Raw genomic sequence first — 22,201 nt, 5'->3', positions numbered from 1 at the left:
ACACATATACAATGACAGACAGACAGACAGACAGACAGACAGGCCAAATACAATATACCCCTGATCATTCGATCTGGGGGCATAAACAAATCATATGACAGAGAAAAGAAATTTGTACAACATTCTTTTCTTTTATAAACATAGAATAATATACATTATAAATGCGAGGCTATATTCGTATTGCAATATCCAAACAAGCATTATTTCAATGTTATGTCTAGTTAAATGATCCTTGTTTGTCTGTATTAGCACATTTGCAAGGTTAACACATTTATTGTATGTGTACTTACATATTTATCGATTCGTCTTAACTAGCTACAAAACATTTTTAAAAATGAATTATTTTAATAATATTTACAATTATTATAACTCACATTAGTAAGTGTAGGACAGTCCTTTCAAATACTTCATTAAAACCTTCAATAATGCTTTCTTCAGTGCCAGTGTCAGGATTTAATGATGCAAACATTCATACTGGTAATTATGACTAGCTTTTTCATATGCATAATTAGTTTTATAAGCTTTTAAGTTGCATAGCAAAAGTAGATACTGTATCATATTTCTAAAGATAGTTTTCCCTTAAAGATTTAAAAAGTATATATTAAATGGCTGCTTGACATGTATGAGATTGTCTTGTTTTTATACCCCTTCCCCACATTTTTTTTAAATTGATAAAAAATTGTCCTCGGATTATACTTTAAGCAGATGTACACAAATCAATATTACTATTATTAGTGAACATGAACATAAAATACTGCTATACACATGTGTACTATCAATTAAGGGACTTCAGTTTTGTAAAATAGTTATCAAAGTAGGCTATTATTTTGTGGGCCTTAACTTTGAATCCCAACGGAGGTGTGTATCAAACAAAAATTGGCATTTTCAATAGTTATTAATAGATACATATCTGTTAATGATGATATTTCCTGATAATTTCAGTGAAACTGCCAGTAAAAAGCACACACACAAAATAAAAAAAGTTAAAACTATGTACTGTTATATGTGTGTTCATAAAGGAAGCAATGTTGTAATTCACACATACATTGTACCATGAAAACACTTTTCCAGATTTCATTTTTTGAAAGAAATAGCTTCCACCACAAAGTCTATGAAACACTATTTGTGACAAGAAAAAAGTTCACCAACACCAAGTCATAAAGCAGGTCAAATGTAAACTTTTCTTTCCTACATTGGTAGTCAAATTTGCTTAGATGATCTTTAAAAAAAATGATATAACATAAAAATTGTATGCAATCCATTAAATCCAATGTCAGCAAACAGACATACTTTTGTGGTATCTTATTTGCATGCCATACTAAATTCATCATCTTTAAATCAATGTGTCACACAAGTTAACATAAATAGCGTTGTAAAGTAAAATTGATCATAAATATAAATAACATTTTTTTTAACATGGGGCTACAATGCACCCATAGGAAAATCTGGGTGCTTATAATATTGATCAAAATTTACGAAGTAGATTGAAATTGCAATCTGCAGGATTCGCCCTGACTAGATGTGTAATATGCCAAATTTACTTTTTTATTGTACTCTTTACTCTAATTGGGTAATTTATTACATTGATACGAAGAAGTAAACTGTTGCTCCAACAATGGTTGTAAAGCCATTCCCTCCGATTTGTTGTAAATGTCTTGATTGGTCAATGTCACAGTTGGTCCAATAAATTGTTGTTAGTCTTTTTTTAGATGTGTAGCCAGCAACCAGATTGATCCAATAAATGGTATGTATCCAGTTGTTTACCTATATTTTAAGCCTATGGCTCATTTGTCAACAACAAGGTTGGTCCGATGAACAGTCTTCAGCCAGTTGTTCAGATGTGTAGCAAATGGCTGATTTTGTTAATGACCAGATCGATATAACAAATTGTTCAGATTTGTAGCCTATGGTACATTTGGTAAATCACAAGTTTTGTCAAATAAATGGTCACTAGCAAGTTGTTTTTATATTTGAAGCAATTATGGCTCATTTGGTCAATGACAATGTTGATCCAATACATGATTGAACAATGTTGATCCAATACATGATTGAGAAATGTTGATCCAATACATGATTGAGCAATGTTGATCCAATACATGATTGAGCAATGTTGATCCAATACATGATTGAGCAATGTTGATCCAATACATGATTGAGCAATGTTGATCCAATACATGATTGAACAATGTTGATCCAATACATGATTGAGCAATGTTGATCCAATACATGATTGAACAATGTTGATCCAATACATGATTGAGCAATGTTGATCCAATACATGATTGAGCAATGTTGATCCAATACATGATTTAACAATGTTGATCCAATACATGATTGAACAATGTTGATCCAATACATGATTGAGCAATGTTGATCCAATACATGATTGAGCAATGTTGATCCAATACATGATTGAGCAATGTTGATCCAATACATGATTGAGCAATGTTGATCCAATACATGATTGAGCAATTTTGATCCAATACATGATTGAGCAATGTTGATCCAATACATGATGGAGCAATGTTGATCCAATACATGATTGAGCAATGTTGATCCAATACATGATTGAACAATGTTGATTCAATACATGATTGAGCAATGTTGATCCAATACATGATTGAGCAATGTTGATCCAATACATGATTGAACAATGTTGATCCAATACATGATTGAACAATGTTGATCCAATACATGATTGAGCAATGTTGATCCAATACATGATTGAACAATGTTGATCCAATACATGATTGAGCAATGTTGATCCAATACATGATTGAGCAATGTTGATCCAATACATGATTGAGCAATGTTGATCCAATACATGATTGAGCAATGTTGATCCAATACATGATTGAGCAATGTTGATCCAATACATGATCGAACAATGTTGATCCAATACATGATTGAGCAATGTTGATCCAATACATGATCGAACAATGTTGATCCAATACATGATTGAGCAATGTTGATCCAATACATGATTGAGCAATGTTGATCCAATACATGATCGAACAATGTTGATCCAATACATGATTGAACAATGTTGATCCAATACATGATTGAACAATGTTGATCCAATACATGATTGAGCAATGTTGATCCAATACATGATTGAGCAATGTTGATCCAATACATGATTGAGCAATGTTGATCCAATACATGATTGAGCAATGTTGATCCAATACATGATTGAGCAATTTTGATCCAATACATGATTGAGCAATGTTGATCCAATACATGATGGAGCAATGTTGATCCAATACATGATTGAGCAATGTTGATCCAATACATGATTGAACAATGTTGATCCAATACATGATTGAACAATGTTGATCCAATACATGATTGAGCAATGTTGATCCAATACATGATTGAACAATGTTGATCCAATACATGATTGAGCAATGTTGATCCAATACATGATTGAACAATGTTGATCCAATACATGATTGAACAATGTTGATCCAATACATGATGTTGAGCCAGTTGTGCTGATTTGTAGGCAATGGATTATTTTGTCCATGTCAAGTTTGGTCAAACAAATTAGCAAGTTGTACAGATTTGTAGTCAATGGCTCATTCAAGAAAAAGGCGGTCAAATAAAAGGTCATTGTTAAGCTGTTCAGATTTTGTAGCCAAACAGACTCAATTCCTCAAATATCAGGATTGTCTTACAATTGGTAAATTATCCTTATTTTAGCCACTGTCCTATGTTGCCAATGACAAATTAAAACATTCAGCTGTCAAACAACACTTTATCATCAAACTAGAGAATTGTATTGATAACAACTACAATACTTAATAGTCCTGACGAAATGCCAATTGTTTGATTATGAGCACTCGCAGAAAGAGTTTTATCAATTGCACTTTTCTGCAAAACATATAATCACGATTTTGTAAAGCACAAGGAAAACAACAAAAGCCAATACCGCTATATATTATATCATCAGGCATTATACAAATTAAACCCATGACCATACCACTGATACACAATTTTCCAGAAATCTGAATGCTAACATCCCAAAACCAGGACCAGTTGATCAGATGCCAATTACAACAAAGGAAATATAATTTGCTGAATGTGTAATAATGCCATGCCGAATGTTGCACATACCAAGTCCTTGCAACATATTAGCAAACAAATTGGAATCAGCTAAGTCATATTTATGACCAATTATGTATTATACTACAGACCAGTAGGGCATAGTGATACAGCCACATGTTTCATATCTTTTCCATATTGCATTCTATGGATTGTCTGTATTGAATATGTAATTGTGGTCACTGAATGCCTTAAATATTCAAAACTAGCTCATATCAGGAATGTCTCTCCTGATACATTTTGTGGACTAATATTTTTCCAATATTATGTGAAAATTACATGATACACATAACAGTTAAGATGTTCAGATACATTAGAAAATCACAGGAAAATTACGAAGGTATACATGTATATGTATACCAACAGTACAGTGTGACACTACTGTATCTGACATTGAAATTATATAGTAGATACATCAGTTCATGTAGCCCAATCCCAAGAAGTAAAAGTGAATGAACTACATTGAGGTATAAAGAAAAAGTAGAATTATTACGCCAATGCACTAAAGTGAAACACATACAATATTAATCGGTATGTATGTTTGTATATCTTTCAATCTTTTGATAAAACCTTTCAATAGGAGCTAAACATGGAAGCAAGATATATACCAGAGAAGATTTATGTAAAGAAAAAATACATAGATTAGTGTGTTTTATGTAAGCAACATAATATTAAAGCGTGTTCACTTACCAGGGCTTGAATTGTCCTTTGCCTGAAATAGTAATAGCAGACTTTAATAACAAATACAAACAGCAAAACATGGTTTTATCTGGAAGTTATGCAAGAAACTGTCTGCTTTTAATATATTGGAAACCAAATTATATATTCAACCGTGTTTGATTCTTAAATAGTAGTACCTAAATAAGTATGGGCTTTTTATGCAATTAAAATGTAAAATATGAATTTATTCATTAAAGATCAAACAAAAGAGATACCAGTTTTTATGTACATATTATTAAATTGATCCGCATTCATTTAGTTAAAAGTTAGTTACAAATATAAACATACTTTACATGAAACAGCATTAATAGTATTTATAAACTGCAATTGAATAAGGTTACAAAGGTAATAATGAATATACATATAATTAATATTGCGCACAAGAATATCTCATCAGAAATATGAAAAACCAAATATAACAAAGATTTGATTGACTTACTGCCATGATTTTATCAATAATCCTTTTTCAACCAATCACGTGATTTATCAAAAGCTATTAATTTTACTTGTTCACAATAATGAGAAAAAAGCAAATATAAAGATACAATATACTTGATGCAAAAAGCAATACAAAAGCGGAAAGAGGAAGCCTTATTAACAGGTAGCTGTCAGCTTTGAGACAAACAACCGACTGGTATATACCGGTACCCTTCCAGTGTTCTTGTACAGTCCCAAGGTCACACACAAGGTCAAACAGAGAGAGACTGAGGCAAATAATAACCAATTAGTGCCACTAATTAAGAGAGTGCAATAATGTGGTAAATTAGATGTTGGAGATTATATATTATGGATATTTGATGTTTTTCAGTGTGGAAACAGATTATATTATACCTTAAATGTATCAAGTTAAATTTCCCTTTTTTAAATCATCCCATTTAATTCTTGACAAGTTCCTAATAATCGTACTGTAGAGGTAAAGAACATTAAAATATACAAACAAGTGATCAAAAACAACACTGAAAGACTTTATACTATTTTTTCTGAATTATTTTATGTTTTGTTCTTTATTCTGTAAAAACATTTTTCAAGTACTTACTTATACTGTTAATGGTTTAAAGTCATATATTTTCATTGTAATTATGCAAATATTCAAATTATGCTGATATTTTGTAAATATTTGAACACATTCATTTGTCCAATGTATTCTTAAAAATGAGACAATTAAAATCTATAAATATTCATGAAACAATTACATTTCAACATAAATGTTCTACTGAAATAGGACTCTCTTAATACTGTATGATAGCCATCAGTGATAAAATACATAGCTACTAAGCACTTCCTCAGTGCAAAGTAATGCTATACAGCATGTACACAAAATACTTTTAGCGCAGTTTCACATTGAACCATAGGATGCCAGCTTGGTATTCTCTGAGCAGTATTGTACTATACACATAGCTACTACAATGTGAGGAAGATACATACATAACTACTTGAGGAAAAACTATCCCTTAACAGCCAGAATGGGCTATCAGTAGTATTCAATATTTTGCTTGTACAACTTTCTGACTTTGGCTTGCCAGATAGGAAATCCTTACATTCTTAGTTAATTATGAAGATTTTTAGGTAATGAAGGGACACTGGAAACAATAAAAGCAGCTGTAGGTGATTCCACAAATAACAAACAAGACTACATTACTGATTACTCCATGCAATGCCCTGGGAGCATGCCTGACTGTATAAGAACTAGTAAGCAGGCTTTTTGGTTAACCCATTTATGCCTAGTGGACTCTCCCATCCTTCTAGATTGGATCAATTTATTTCCAAAATTAGGGATGTCTAGTATATTTATTTCTATATTTAGAATATTTCTTACAGAAATTATTACTTTAAGCAAACAGCGCAGACCCAGATGAGACGCCGCATCATGCGGCGTCTCATCTGGGACTACGCTGTTTTGCCAAGGCCTTTTTTGTAGTAAGCAGGCTTTTGGGTTAATGTCACACATCTAATAATTATAATGTTTTTATGTGTTGAGAACAAACTTTGAATACATTTCAAATTCTTTCGTCAAGGATAAACTTCTAAGATATTTATATTCAAAACAAATTAAGCACCAGAAGATATTGAATTTAGATACCTCAACAATCTATACATTAGTGACTTAAACCTATTGTCTCATACAAGTGAACTAGAAAGGTCAGTTCTCCATACAGCTGTTAAATTCTGGTTGATCAATTAAATAACAAAATATTAACAAGTTTTTACAGATATTAGTTTAAGTTCAATGTGACTTGTCCATGAACATTAATCAATTGATCATCTTTCAAAGATTATTTATTCACATTACTTTTTTTCTATCTTTCTGAAAAGCATAGAGGTTGCTTTTTAGAAAGAATATGAAATAGGGAACAAAATATGGGCATATACACACTTTTTAACAATTATAAAACATCCAGCATTATGTAAGTAACGGGAGCTAAAGCATAACGAGGTCAGTTAAAAGTATTATGCAGATAAAACACTGTAAGCCAAGTGCTAAACTAATTATAATAGTGAAAGCTTTGCATTCAGCAAGGGAGATAATGTTGAGTACAACAAGTGAAAAAGGGAGAGAACTGTGAGTGTGGTATTGCATGAAGAGTAACAAATCTTGATCAAATAACAAAATAATGTGAAAAAGAAATCATTGTATGAAGATGAATGAAGGGTGAAACCTATCAAGTATTTGACAAATGTAAACAAGAGAGAGAGACCCCTTAGTATAAAAAAGCAAAATGTGTGGAAACAGTGAGAATGAAAATGCAAAAGTGTGAGAACTATCTAGTATTTGACAAATTTTAGGTGTAAAAGCATACAAATATGCATAAAACAACTTTTGAATTGCAGGCACCTCTCTCATAGCTGCAATTTCTTTCCTCGCTTTGAAACCTTGGAAACCGGCCTGGATACGCATGGCTGCCTCTTCTTGTTCGGAGGTTTGTGGCTTACCGCTAGGTTTGTTGTCCTTTTTCACCTCTGAGGCTTTGCTCTCGGATTTGTTCTTTTCAGTCTGTTAGCCAAACACACACAGTCACACATGAATGTTAGCATACAGCAAACAACACTAGATATGCTATGACATATTGATTAAAAGCAGTAATGTTAATGTCAATTCAATTATAATTGCAATATTAACATTTTATATCTACTTAAGTCATAAAAACACTATTATTATTTTTCTTATTCACTTCATAGGATTATCTTCTGCCTTTATTATGCAATAATGCTATTTCTGTGCAAACACGTATTTTCAAAACTGTTATGGACTAATTGAGTGTAGAATGATAACAAGTGTGACACATAATATTACAAAAAATTACCGCTATTCCCAAAAATTATATGGCAGAATGGCGTTCTTACAGAAATCTTTATATTAAAGCGAGATTATACAATTGTTTATGTGTTAAATTGTAATATATATATATATATATTAATAAAACATGTTACAATAACACAAAATAGGCAATACGAATTTTATAAAGTGCAGCAAAGACAAATTAGTGCCACGAGCCGATTGTGACGAGGACATTTCGTACATATTTTCCTACAATAACCAAAGCATTCGTCTTTTTAGTTAGTGTTCGTGTGTCGTATAAATAGATATAGTTGCAGGAATTTAAAATTAACCGTTAAACTAAATTTAGATTAACATCGTACATGTATGATTTACATGCTGGCGAATTCGACTGTACAGCCTTTTTCGATTTCAGAACTAAATATCTGGCTTATTTCGCATTTTTGGACACATGTTGTTCTTAAGTTTGATTTTAATTTATATCAACATATATTTTTTGATATTTTTTTACACATTTTATATAAATTAATAAATATTAATAAATCGTATACTCTTGCTTTAAGCAAAATACATAAAACAACAGTTCTTTAATATGTGTCGTGCAAAAAATGGCATTATACCCTGTGCAGCAACCCAAGCTCTGAACCAGCCTGAGCATTCATACAGCAATATTATCTACCTACTAATCTTATGATTTTGAAAATGAAAGGGTGAGTTACATATTTATATTGTGATCTAGCATACTGGAACTATAAGTCTCCTGAAATCTAACAACCAAAAACAAAAGTTAACTGTTAATTAATTACATATTACAATGATGACCCTCATCTTCTATGCTGACTTAAAAATCTAACAAAATGTCAATGTGCTGAAAACTCCAAGATATGTGCTGTTATTTCCATGGAGCATGAAAATATAGTGTACTGAAAGTCAGAAGTTGGTTTGTCATTTACAAATCCACCACTTTAATCTTCAGAACACATATGAGTTTTGCTCTAGAAAAATTGGGCAAAATCCATGTGCGTAAAGTGTTGTCCCAGATTAGCCCGTGCAGACTGCACAGGCAATCAGGGATGACACTTTCTGTCTAAATTAAATATAGGCTACAAGATGACTTCCATTTAATGAAAAATACCATTAAAGCAGAAGGTGTTATCCTTGATTAAACTAAGCAGAATGCGCAGGCTAATCTGAGAAGACACTGTATGCACATGCATTAAGCCCTGTTTTCCCAGAGTGAGGCTCATATAGATAATCACATCTCAGAATCTGCAAAAAAAATCTGTCTTGCATTGAAGATGCATGCAACACGTGCACAGAGGTTCCACATCAATAGACCCTTCTCCTGGTGATCCAGTCCAGCAAAGTGCCTCAGAGGGTGTGTGTTCTGCGCTCGTAACCATGGCATCACCACACCTGCAACCAATTAGTGCCTCGGTCAATACCTTCCTCCACTCAGACCTCTTGGTAGCTCCAGCAAACCCTGCAACAATGCGCACTTTTGCTGTTTTATTCTTCTCTTTCTTTATCCTATTGTCATGCCTTTTCTGACAGGCCGCGAAACCAGCTTTGATCCGCAGAGTTGCTATCATGTCATCTATATGCTTGCCATGTTTGGTAGTTTTTTTACTAGTATTGACAAGACCGCTCCTCTCAGCATACTCATTACGCTTCTGAGCCCCAACAAAGCCAGCCACAATTCTCTTCTCTGCACTTTTAACAGTTTCTGCGGAATGCCTACTTTTGGTCTCACGAGAGCTTCTGGAAGAATTTCCCGCAGATTTCCCGTACTTGCTGGTGTAACTGGATCTTCGCTTCAGGACATTTTTCTGCCTTATAATGCTGGCCTTAAGGCCTGCAGCAAGTCTCTGTGCTGGAATTATCGCGTCCTTGAACAGGTCTGTGCTGGTTCTGACTGGTTTACCTCTGGGAGTCTCAGTCATAAAACTGGTATTCAACTTAAATGTTAAGTAACAACTGTCATTGTAAGGAATTATTTAATTTCCTTTAATGAAGAAAAGTATCAGGCAAAATGCAGTACAATGAAAATCTAATTAAAGATGAAGTCAATAAAACTACATGAAAACATTAAATTATACATGTTTTACTACAATTTTAAAATGCTTATATGCTTTCCTTAAAAAGCACTTCGGATTAAATGAATATTAATACATGGAATACAGAGTTAACCCGTTACCACTCAGACACCTATTTTGAAGCATTTGTAGTCCCTTAGAAAGTTATATTTAATTAAAGACCTTTATTACTAGATTCAAGTTTAAAAGGCTTCATTTCCAACCCTAAGATACTGATGAGCAGCAAACAGCATAAAACCTGAAATGACTGCGAGATACTTGCAGGCTGTTCTGGTTTTATGCTGGTTGCAAAAGCCATTTTCACTTTAATTCTGAGTGGGAAAGGGTTAATCACATTTTAATTTATTAACTTTGTAACAGTGATACCTTGTATATAGCTTCTGCCAAAATTAGTAACACTTAAGTTTATAATTAAAACTAACAATGTTGAAGAGCAAAATTCAGGATATTATGGCTTACTCTGTCATTCAGTTACATAAGTAATTATTTCATAACTTAAATATTCTTGAACAAAAAAATTCTTATTATAAAAGTCCTTATTGTAATAAAAAAATTAAATTAGTTGACAAAAATAAAAACAAGAGCACCGCATAACGGGTGCCACGCTTGGCTGCGAAAGCTTGTCAGATTTTTTTCTTTTTTAGAAGTCACACACAGTTACCTTGACCTTTGACCTAGTGACCAAAAATGGTGTGGCGTGTAGAACTCATCAAGGTGCATCTACGTATGAAGTTTCAAAGTTGTAGGTGGAAGCACTTCAATTTTAGAGCCAATGTTAAGATTTTAGTACGACGCCGGCGAACAGCTGACGACGAGCAGGCTATGACAATAGCTCGGGTTTTCTCCGAAAACAGCCTCGCTAATAAATCCATATAAGGTACAATTAGCAACAAAACTATGTGAAATGTATGTTTCAATACACAAATAATATTATTACATCCACATTTTAAAACAATAAGATAATAATTGTTGTTAATGATTTCGAAATAACTGGCAAAAGTGATCAGACCATCTAAACATTTCTACTACAATATACCCTGAAATATTTGGAATTTTCTTTGATTCTATATTGTACAGTCGTTTACCATACAATATAGTAAAGTACTACAAACTGCATTGTTAAGAGCCATTTAAAGTATTCAAGAGTAAATCCTTCACAAGTATTATGATTTTAAAAGAATAATATAGAATCATAGTTTACAAAATATCAATACCTCTATGTTAGGAAAATAAAGAAAGTAATGTTACAAGCAAGTATTATATGCATATCCCTTAACAATGCTACAAAGCAGCCTTCAGGATAACTATACAAACATCACACAGGAATAAAACTCTAGCACATTCAGGGGAGACAATTCCACAGCAAATCTAAAAAAAAATCCTTCTCACCTCCCCTGGCTTGCGTCCAAAGAAAGCGAAGTCAAACGTCTGACTGATATCGTAAAACATCTCATCCATATCTCTGTCCGCATCGAGCTGAAATTTGATTGGTTAACATTAAGTTAATGCTATAACTTAACAAGAGCACCACCTTGCGGGTGCAGACCGCTCATCTATTTTCTTTTTAAAGGTGAAGGGACTCTAATTTTCAATCACAAAGGAGGGAGGGGTGGAGTGAAGAGGGGTGCATTGTGTGGGGGTGTGGACATTTATTACATTATGTTCCAAAAATGCAAAAAAAGGAAAAAAAAAAATTCGGGGGGTGGGGTGGTGGTGGGGGGGTGGGGGGGGTGGGGTGGGGATTCTTGGGTGCGATGGTTGGAGGGTATTTCGAACATAAAATAATAAATATTTGTGTTTTTTAACAGTTTCAAAAAAAAAATTGGGGGGGGGGGGGTGAGGTGGGGGGTATAGTGTGAGGGTGTGGTGGTAATTTGTGAGATGATCTTAAAAAAAAAAAAAAAAAAAAATAGGGAGGGGGATTCGGGGGGGGGGGGGGGGGGGGGGGGGGGGCAGGCGATGGTTTGGGTGGAGTCTATTGTGGTATGTCAGGTAAGAGTAGTTTTGTCAAAGTATCAATCAAATCTAATCATAAATAAAGAAGTTATGGCAATTTTAGCAAAATTTAATAATTTGACCTTGAGAGTCAAGGTCATTCAAAGGTCAAGGTAAAATTCAACTTGCCAGGTACAGTAACCTCATGATAGCATGAAAGTATTTGAAGTTTGAAAGCAATAGCCTTGATACTTAAGAAGTAAAGTGGATCGAAACACAAAATTTAACCATATATTCAAAGTTACTAAGTCAAAAAAGGGCCATAATTCCGTAAAAATGACATCCAGAGTTATGCAACTTGTCCTTTTACTGTACCCTTATGACAGTTTGCGAGTGTTCCAAGTATGAAAGCAATATCTATGATACTTTAGGGGTAAAGTGGACCAAAACACAAAACTTAACCAAACTTTCAATTTTCTAAGTATAAAGGGCCCATAATTCCGTCCAAATGCCAGTCAGAGTTACATAACTTTGCCTGCACAGTCCCCTTACGATAGTTAATAAGTGTTGCAAGTATGAAAGCAATAGCTTTGATACTGTAGGAATATAGTGGACCTAAACACAAAACATAACCAAATTTTCAATTTTCTAAGTATAAAAAGGGCACATAATTCTGTCAAAATGCCAGTCAGAGTTACATTACTTTGCCTGCACAGTCCCCTTATGATAGTTAGTAAGTGTTTCAAGTATGAAAGCAATAGCTTTGATACTTAAGGAATAAAATGGACCTAAACACAAAACTTAACCAAAATTTTAAATTTTCTAAGTATAAAAAGGGCACATAATTCTGTCAAAATGCACGCCAGAGTTATCTAACTTTGCCTGCCCAGTCCCCTCATGATAGTAAGTAAGTGTACCAAGTTTGAATGCAATAGCATTGATACTTTCTGAAAAAAGTGGACCTAAACTCAAAACTTAACCAAAATTTCTAATTTTCTAAGTATAAAAAGGGCACATAATTCATTCAAAATGCACGCCAGAATTATCTAACTTTGCCTGCCCAGTCCCCTCATGATAGTAAGTAAGTGTACCAAGTTTGAATGCAATAGCATTGATACTTTCTGAGAAAAGTGGACCTAAACGCAAAACTTAACCGGACGCCAACGCCGACGCCGACGCAGACGCTGACGCCAAGGTGATGACAATAGCTCATAATTTTTTTTCAAAAAATAGATGAGCTAAAAATTATTTAAAGATTTTTACTGTTTATTAAACAGGCATTTTCTGAAAAAGAACATCTTTTAAGGATGAATTTTACTATACACTGAACCATGTTAAAGATCACAAAAGAACAAGTCTGGTAACATTTCATAATAACTGTCTTTTTTCCCAGGAAGGAATCTCTTAGTCTAACACTTGTAATAAGATATGTAATCATAGTGTTTGCATTTTCTGTAAACTATTAACATTTTGCAACAACAAATATAATTCAAAATATGTTAAGTTATGGGACAGGAGAGGGAAGGAGCAAAAATGAGCATTGCACAGCAGCTAAAAATTCATTTTAGATCTTTCCTTTGAAAAACATCAAACAAACAGATTAATGTAAGATTATACAGTTTCTATAGACACGATCGCCAGTTATCAGTGTAAATATTAGTTACACACGTATACAGGTTTATATTAATAAAGCTGTTTTAAGAATCATGCATGTACGTATCTTTTGCAGCAAACCCTATGTTACTCTACATGAAATCCTTGAAGAATGGTTAGTTGAAAGAGTTTCCAAAAAGTGTAAGTTGAGCTTGGGCATTCCGTACAAATATTTCGCAACACAGAAAAAAGGTTCATTGTTAAAACTAACTTTTTTATCATGTTTATGCATTGTATGAACTGTATTGTTTTCAATTTTTGTGGGATCAACTGTAAGCTTATTTGTTCATAAGAACCAGAAAAAAGAGAAAACATCCAAAACACAGAATATTTTCATTTTTTATCCATTTTTGAAAGCTTTTTATTAATATGTGTGACTGTAATTTTTAAACAAAATCAAAGTATTAGAAAATTTATAACATGTTTACACAGGTTGTGTGAGTGGTTTAGGCATTTTCTGTAAATAAGCAGGTCAACACAGAGCAACTGTACAGTTACAATGCAAATATAGTCATGCCAAACATAAAACAATAATCCATGCAACCAAGCTCAATCCAAGCATTTCCTGGTCCAAAATGATCCAGTTCAATTTTTTTAATGAACATTATAAGCTTCGCAATGCTGTTATTTTTCTTCATAAAATGTAATTATATTAATACTTGCTGCATTTTCAAATAATTAGTTAAAATATTAACCTTGCACAGAATTTATTGCATAAATATATCACAATGCTGTTACGATGAATATATTAGTTCCCATTCTGGAACCAAATTAAATTTCATCACTTAGTTTACTGTTATGTCCTCATTATTTATCATTATAAAATATGAACAATCAAAACCAAATGTAAATATAGGAAAATAATTGCGGCGTATAATTCATGCTATTGAAGTTCATCAGTGCTATGTTTATGTTGTCAAGCTTTAAATTCCAGTGAGAAATACAAGATGTAACCAAGGATTTATATTCTTTACTGGTAGTTCAGATCATTTGAATACCAATGCTGTTAATGTTTATTCTTAACCAAAATATCACAGACTAGAAAATGCTTGGCTGTATGCTATGCAACACAAAGCTTTCTACTGCATCTCCATGTTGTCAGACGTAAACAAATACAAGATTACATAAACATATTTTACTCGTATTCTCATATTACATTCAATTTCATTATCTGTCTAGTTTCTTCGGATTTCATCTGTAGGGTTAGCCTTTTTAGACTTTAACCCTTTAAGCGCTGGAACCGAATTTTGAAGGCCTTTGCAAACAGTTTGGATCCTGATGAGACGCCACAAAACGTGGCGTCTCATCAGGATCCAAACTGTTTGCTATTCTGATAGTATTGTTTGAAAAAAAATCGAAGAAAATGCTAATTTTAGAAATTCAGCAGACGACATTTAAGCAGACGACAAATTTCCCAGCATGCAAAGGGTTAAAATGAGCCTCACTCTGGGTAAACATGGCTTCATGCATGTGCATAAACTGATAAAGTGTCCTCCCAGATTATCCTTGAAGTCCCCACAGGCTGACACTTTCTGATTTTAGGAAATTATTCGTTTAAAAAATGTCTCTTCTAAACGAAAATCCAGTCTAGATTGAAAATCTTGTCCCGGATCTGGGATGGCACTTTACGTGCATGCATAAAACCCAGTCCTGGATCTGGGACGACACTTTACGTACATGCATAAAACCCAGTCCTGGATCTGGGACGACACTTTACGTACATGCATAAAACCCAGTCCTGGATCTAGTACGACACTTTACGTACATGCATAAAACCCAGTCCTGGATCTGGGATGACACTTTACGTACATGCATAAAACCCAGTCCTGGATCTGGGATGACACTTTACGTACATGCATAAAACCCAGTCCTGGATCTGGGATGACACTTTACGTACATGCATAAAACCCAGTCCTGGATCTGGGACGACACTTTACGTACATGCATAAAACCCAGTCCTGGATCTGGGACGACACTTTACGTACATGCATAAAACCCAGTCCTGGATCTAGTACGACACTTTACGTACATGCATAAAACCCAGTCCTGGATCTAGTACGACACTTTTCGTACATGCATAAAACCCAGTCCTGGATCTGGGACGACACTTTACGTACATGCATAAAACCCAGTCCTGGATCTAGTACGACACTTTACGTACATGCATAAAACCCAGTCCTGGATCTGGGACGACACTTTACGTACATGCATAAAACCCAGTCCTGGATCTAGTACGACACTTTACGTACATGCATAAAACCCAGCTTTACCAGAAAGTTGCTCAAATATTCCAAAAGACTCATTAACACCTCTGACAACGGTCAAACAGCATAAACACTATGAAAGATACGTACATCAGCAATATTTCTCTGAAAAAATGTGCATAGCAAGTTGAAAGGATGAAAGCAGATGCAAAAAAACAAAACAATGAGTAAACCATTTAATCTTTGAAAAAAATTGAAGAATAAAGGCTTTTAATTCTCTTGTTGCTAATAAACAGAATTATAAAAGATGTCAAGTGGAAAACCATTGTACTAAAAAATTCAAGTTAAATAAGGCACCTTTAGAAATGTGTTTTTTCCTTCAAAAGGGCACATTACAAGGGGTAATCCCTCAGATAGGCTTTCAAATGATGCAGTTTTATCTACAAACTCAGGAGTTTTCATTTTACAAGAGTTTGTTGTGCAATACAAATCTAAGTATTTTTCCACAGATACTTGCAGGGACCCAAATCCCAAGAGATCAAAAAAGCTCTTGTTTATGTAAACAAAGTTATTACAAATTACGCATGTACCTGGGCATGTATTCATCAACCGATACTTATATGAGTCGTGTTGTGAGAAAACTGGGCATGTGTCGTCCCAGATTAGCCTGTGTAGTTGGCACAGGCTAACCAGGGACGACACTTTCCGCCCAAATTGGATTTTTGCTAAGAAGAGACTTCATTCAAACAAAAAAATGTCATAAAAGCGGAAAGTGTCGTCCCTGATTAGCCTGTGCGGACTGCACAGGCTAATCTGGGATGACACTTTACGCACATGCATTATGCCCAGTTTTCTCCGAACATGACTCATATAGACTTAAGGCTTACAAAAGGAAAATTCTTTAAACTGTAATGCATTAAAACTACTAGAAAGTCAAACCTAGCATGTCATTTAACACCTTTAATTACATAAATCTTCATTTAAAACAAATGTGAATGATATTTAGCACCATTTTTGGCCTGTTTCTATGAAGCCGCTGTGGTATTGTCGTTAAGTTCAAGTCCATTCTTTATTCTTAACTCTAAGAATGGGTTGGTGAACATTGTTACATTTTGTATTTACTAGAAAGAACACAAAATGAGCACCAGAAATAAATAAATATGAGCAATCGTCTGAGACAATGGGGCTTTATGCATCTGTGTAAAGTGTCGTCCCAGTCAGTACAGGCTTATCAGGGACGACACTTTCCACTTTTAAATGATTTTTTTTCACAGAAGAGACTTCCTTGAAATGAAAAGTAACATAAAAGCGGAAAGTGTTGTCCCTGATTTTCTTGAGAAGACTGCAAAGGCCAACCTAAAAGAACACTAAATTACACACATGCATTGAACCCCTTTTTTTGGGAGAGCCAGGCTGGTGTACAGATACTCACCAAAACAAGTTTGCCTTCATCCTCATAATGTTTCATGATGGGAAGTGTGTTGTATTTGTAAAAGTTCAGTCGATTTGCGATCGCCGTGGCGTTGTCATCAATACGGCCGCTATCACGCCCGCGCTTTAACAATCTGTTCTGCATGTAGTACTCTTCACAGTCAAACAGCATTACAAAATTGAGACCCCCAATCTGTAACAAAAAGTGATGACAAAATTTTTACCCCCAATTGATGTCATTAATGACAAATTTTGGTCTTATTATTGCTAAGCATTTTAACATATCAGTAGGGTTAACTTTTGTAGGACATGACAATCTCAAATGTACCCAATTCAACTTCAGTTGCACCAGCAGGAGAGAACCCTTATCCTACCATGTGATCTTTTATTTATAACAAGCAAATTCATTGAATTTATATCCCCCGCCAATATATTCTGGACAAAAAAGTGTTATATTTGACACTCAAAAAGCATTTTTTCAAGATACAAAGGGCCATAACTCTGTTATTAACAGATGGTGTACAATGCCATTTGGCGTGCATCATCCTCTTATCAATATATATACTCATACCAAGTTTCAATGAAATCCGCCAAAGCACTTCCAAGATATGGCTCTGGACACAAAAGTGCCGGACTGACGGAAAGATGGACGGAAGAACGGACAGCGCCAAAACAATATCCCTCTGCCTATGGCGGGGGATAACAAGGAACCTTACAGTGTGACATAAAACAAATGTACATTATAAGACAATAAAACTGGGGTAACCCCCTTGGAGAATTTAAACATTGAGACTATAATGTTCAACATACTGGTTTTGTTTTGTGTTACCTTAAATACAAGCTTTTGTATAAATGTTGTTACCCAATAAATGTTAAAATGATCGCAAAGTTCACTTCAATTAGGAGTTTTGAAAAACAATTTTCAAGCAAATTTTAGTTTACCCTTTCCCACTCAAAAAAGTGAAAATGGTTATATGCAACCAGCATAAAACCAGAACAGCCTGTGAATAACTTGCAGACTGTTCAGGTTTGATGACGTTTGATGCTCATTAGTATCTGAGGGTAGGAAAATAATCATTTAAAACTTGAATATCATAGGAAAGGTCTTTCATTTAACCCTTATTCACTCAGAAACACATTTTGGTGCATTAGAAGCCCCTTAGAAAATTTAATTAAAATCCTTTTGTACTAGATTCAAGTTTAAAGCCTTCTCAACCTTATGAGCAGCAAAACCTGAACAGACTGTGCTACAGAGCTGGAACGGATTATTTTCATTTTCTAAAGGACTTCATAGGGGTCAAAATATGCATCTGAAAGGGACAGGGTTAATACTATTTCCAGTACTGACCTCTTTGTTAAATGCCTCCACTTGCGCCTTATTTCTTGGGAATCCTTCAATGATAAATGCCTTGGCCGACTTGTTGTTAATGAGTTGCTTCTTCAATAGTTCAACTGTCTCTTGCTGTAAAAAAAAGATAGTAATTTAAAAGTTTGGTAAATCCTTAGTTAAACTTTAAATGAGCCCATTTCTCCCAGAAAGAATATTATATTTGCTAACTACAGTGTGTGGTTTTGTATTTTAAATATTTGCCTTGTTTTATTAATTATCTGAAGGGCTTAGGCATTAAGTAAAGATTTTGCTTAGGAACTGTGATAGAACATACCTCTGGGGCCATTTCTCCCTTAGAGACAAGTTGAGAGATCATGGACCATTTCTGGTCTGCTGTACCCTTGTTAGAGATCTCTGCACGAATCAGGTCTCCAACAGAGATGTGTACGAAGTCTGGGTAGCGTTTGATGATCCGCGCACACTGCGTACCCTTGCCGCTGCCTGGTCCACCTGTAATATCAAGCATATTGTATGATCTGTTTATTACTGTTTTAAAACTTTGATTGTTGTGGTTGTTTTTCTTAAATTCTTAAGCTACTCATAATAGAGTAAAAAACAACATTATTATTATGATGACAAATTTGGGTAACTGGTAATAAACATCTCAAAGAACCACTTTCAATGATTATGGTATAGTGTCCTTTTATTTGAATTTGTAAAGAAACCATGAATATTGTTCTTAGTGATACTCCTGACAAAACGATGACAAATGAGAAAGGAAATATGATGCACCACATTATCAAGGCATACGTTTAGAAATTTTGTGGGCAGATATTTTGCCCCATTCCAGATCCCCCTAAACACCCACTCACCAATAGAAATATCCTCCCTCCACTGAAAGAATAAGAACAATTTAGGTCTGTGTTATTTTCCAAAACATACATCTATTTAAAGTAACTAGATATTCTTAATTCTAAGTATCCCTGTTACATGTAGGGTATTTGGCTAAAAAAATCCCCTGAAAGGGTCTGTGTCTTTTTCTTCTAGGAGTGAGAACATTCCTTGCACATAACAAATCTGTTCAGAAATGAAGTCAAACAAACAGGAATCTCTCCAGAAAAGAAGTCCCACAATCAGAAATCTCCCCAAAAATTAAGTCAAACAAACAGAATTCTCCCCAGAAATGAAGTCAAACAAACAGGAATCTCCCCAGAAATGAAGTCCCACAATCAGGAATCTCCCCAGAAATCAAGTCCCACAATCAGGAATGTTCCCAGAAATGAAGTCCCACAATCAGGAATCTCCCCAGAAATCAAGTCCCACAATCAGGAATCTCCCCAGAAATGAAGTCAAACAAACAGGAATCTCCCCAGAAATGAAGTCAAACAATCAGGAATCTCCCCAGAAATGAAGTCAAACAAACAGGAATCTCCCCAGAAATGAAGTCCCACAATTAGGAATCTCCCCAGAAACGAAGTCCCACAGTCAGGAATCTCACCAGAAATGAAGTCAAACAAACAGGAATCTCCCCAGTAATGAAGTCAAACAAACAGGAATCTCCCCAGAAATGAAGTCCCACAGTCAGGAATCTCCCCAGAAACGAAGTCAAACAAACAGGAATCTCCCCAGAAATGAAGTCAAACAAACAGGAATCTGTTCAGAAATGAAGTCAAACAACCAGGAATCTATTCAGAAATGAAGTCAAACATCAAGGAATCTGTCCAGATATTAAGTCAAACAACCAGAAATCTCTTCAGAAATGAAGTCAAACAACCAGGAATCTATTCAGAAATGAAGTCAAACAAACAGGAATCTATTCAGACATGAAGTCAAACAACCAGGAATCTCTTCAGAAATAAGTCAAACAACACGGAATCTCTCCAGAAATGAAGTCAAACAACCAGGAATCTCTCAAGAAATGAAGTCAAACAACCAGGAATCTATTCAGAAATGAAGTCAAACAACCAGGAATCTATTCAGACATGAAGTCAAACAACCAGGTATCTCTTCAGAAATGAAGTCAAACAACACGGAATCTCTCCAGAAATGAAGTCAAACAACCAGGAATCTCTCCAGAAATGAAGTCAAACAACCAGAAATCTGTTCATAAAACAACTCAAACAACCAGGAATATGTTCAGAAATGAAGTCAAACAACCAGGAAACTATTCAGAAATGAAGTCAAACAACCAGGAATCTGTTCAGAAATGAAGTAAAGCAACGACCACAAACCTGCCACAAATATAATTGGACCCTCCGGTAGTCCTGGTTTTCTGCCTGTGTCAGCTTCAACGATGGTCGGTGGTTCTGGAACCTCCCCGACAAACAGTGGCTTGTCATCGCCCACCATGCTGTTCTCTCGACTCATACTTTCATTTTCAAATGCCTTTTTGTATGTGGGTGGGTCTGGAATGCTTGGGTCTGAAGTTGGTGGCTTTGCATCTATAATAAAAAAATTGACCAAACACTCTAGGAAAATGGTACTTAATGCATATGCGTAGTGGTTTCCCAGATAAGCCTATGCAGTCCAACACTAAACTGAATTATAGCTAAGAGAGCCTTTCATAACAAAAAAGGGGCCGAAAAAGTTTCCCTTGATTGGCCTGTGTGGACTGCATAGGTTGTTCTCTAAAAACACCTTACCCACATGTATTAAGCCCAGTTTTCCCCAGAGTGAGTCTCGTTTTCAATCTTTTACAATGAGTTCAGAAATGTTATTGATAATTTGAAATAATTTGTAATGCATACTTTAATGACTTAGCAAACTCTACATTGTTTTGGCTGCAATTTTGGTTATGAATGATCAAACAACTTTCTACTATGATACTTTCTATTGCATTTATTTAGCTAGATATGATTATGGTTTTAGAAAAAAAACAAGCATGGAAGACCTGACAAGGTAAAACATTACAATATAAAACAAGGGACAAAATTGTCACAAAACCAGGTTTTCAGTTGAAAAAAAAAGTCTGATAAAGGGAGACAATTCAAAATGTGTATTGTTAACCCACTTGTGTAAAATTGACCTTGATTTCAATTAGAAAACAAGGGCTGTTTGTAAAACACGCATGCCCACCCATATGGGCAGTCAGTTGTAGGGGAATCCATTGTGTGAATACGTTTTTGTCACTGTGACCTTGACCTTTGACCTAGTGATCTGAAAATCAATAGGGGTCATCTGCCAGTCATGATCAATGTACCTAAGAAGTTTCATGATCCTAGGCCTAATTATTCTTTAGTTATCATCCGGAAACCATTTTACTGTTTCGAGTCACTGTGACCTTGACCTTTGACCTAGTGACCTGAAAATTGATACGGGTCGTCTGCCAGTCATGATCAATGTACCTATGAAGTTTCATGATCCTAAGCGTAAGCATTCTTGAGTTATCATCCGGAAACAATTTTACTGTTTCAAGTCACTGTGACCTTGACCTTTGACATAGTAACCTGAA

General features: G+C 34.7%; 1 protein-coding gene across 4 annotated transcripts in view; it reads right to left on the bottom strand.

Moving 5' to 3' along the window:
• The window catches only part of LOC127837310 (adenylate kinase isoenzyme 5-like), a 78,690-nt gene that overhangs the window by 35,261 nt on the left and 21,228 nt on the right, over positions 1 to 22,201 (bottom strand). Inside the window, exons 8-15 of one of the 4 annotated variants that reach the window (XM_052364250.1) lie at positions 20,982 to 21,191; positions 19,085 to 19,260; positions 18,769 to 18,882; positions 17,422 to 17,613; positions 16,140 to 16,154; positions 11,587 to 11,673; positions 7,658 to 7,816; positions 4,795 to 4,816 (exon numbers count right to left, since the gene is read on the bottom strand). In XM_052364250.1, the coding sequence (XP_052220210.1) occupies positions 4,795 to 4,816; positions 7,658 to 7,816; positions 11,587 to 11,673; positions 16,140 to 16,154; positions 17,422 to 17,613; positions 18,769 to 18,882; positions 19,085 to 19,260; positions 20,982 to 21,191 (975 nt within the window). The remainder of the gene's footprint in view (positions 1 to 4,794; positions 4,817 to 7,657; positions 7,817 to 11,586; positions 11,674 to 16,139; positions 16,155 to 17,421; positions 17,614 to 18,768; positions 18,883 to 19,084; positions 19,261 to 20,981; positions 21,192 to 22,201) is intronic. The other 3 variants (XM_052364252.1, XM_052364251.1, XM_052364253.1) reach the window with 3 other exon arrangements.

This window comes from Dreissena polymorpha, chromosome 7 (genome assembly GCF_020536995.1).
Source record: "Dreissena polymorpha isolate Duluth1 chromosome 7, UMN_Dpol_1.0, whole genome shotgun sequence".
NCBI lineage: Eukaryota > Metazoa > Mollusca > Bivalvia > Myida > Dreissenidae > Dreissena > Dreissena polymorpha.
Note: the sequence above shows the minus strand (reverse complement) of the source record. Positions and strands in the feature narration are given on the sequence as shown.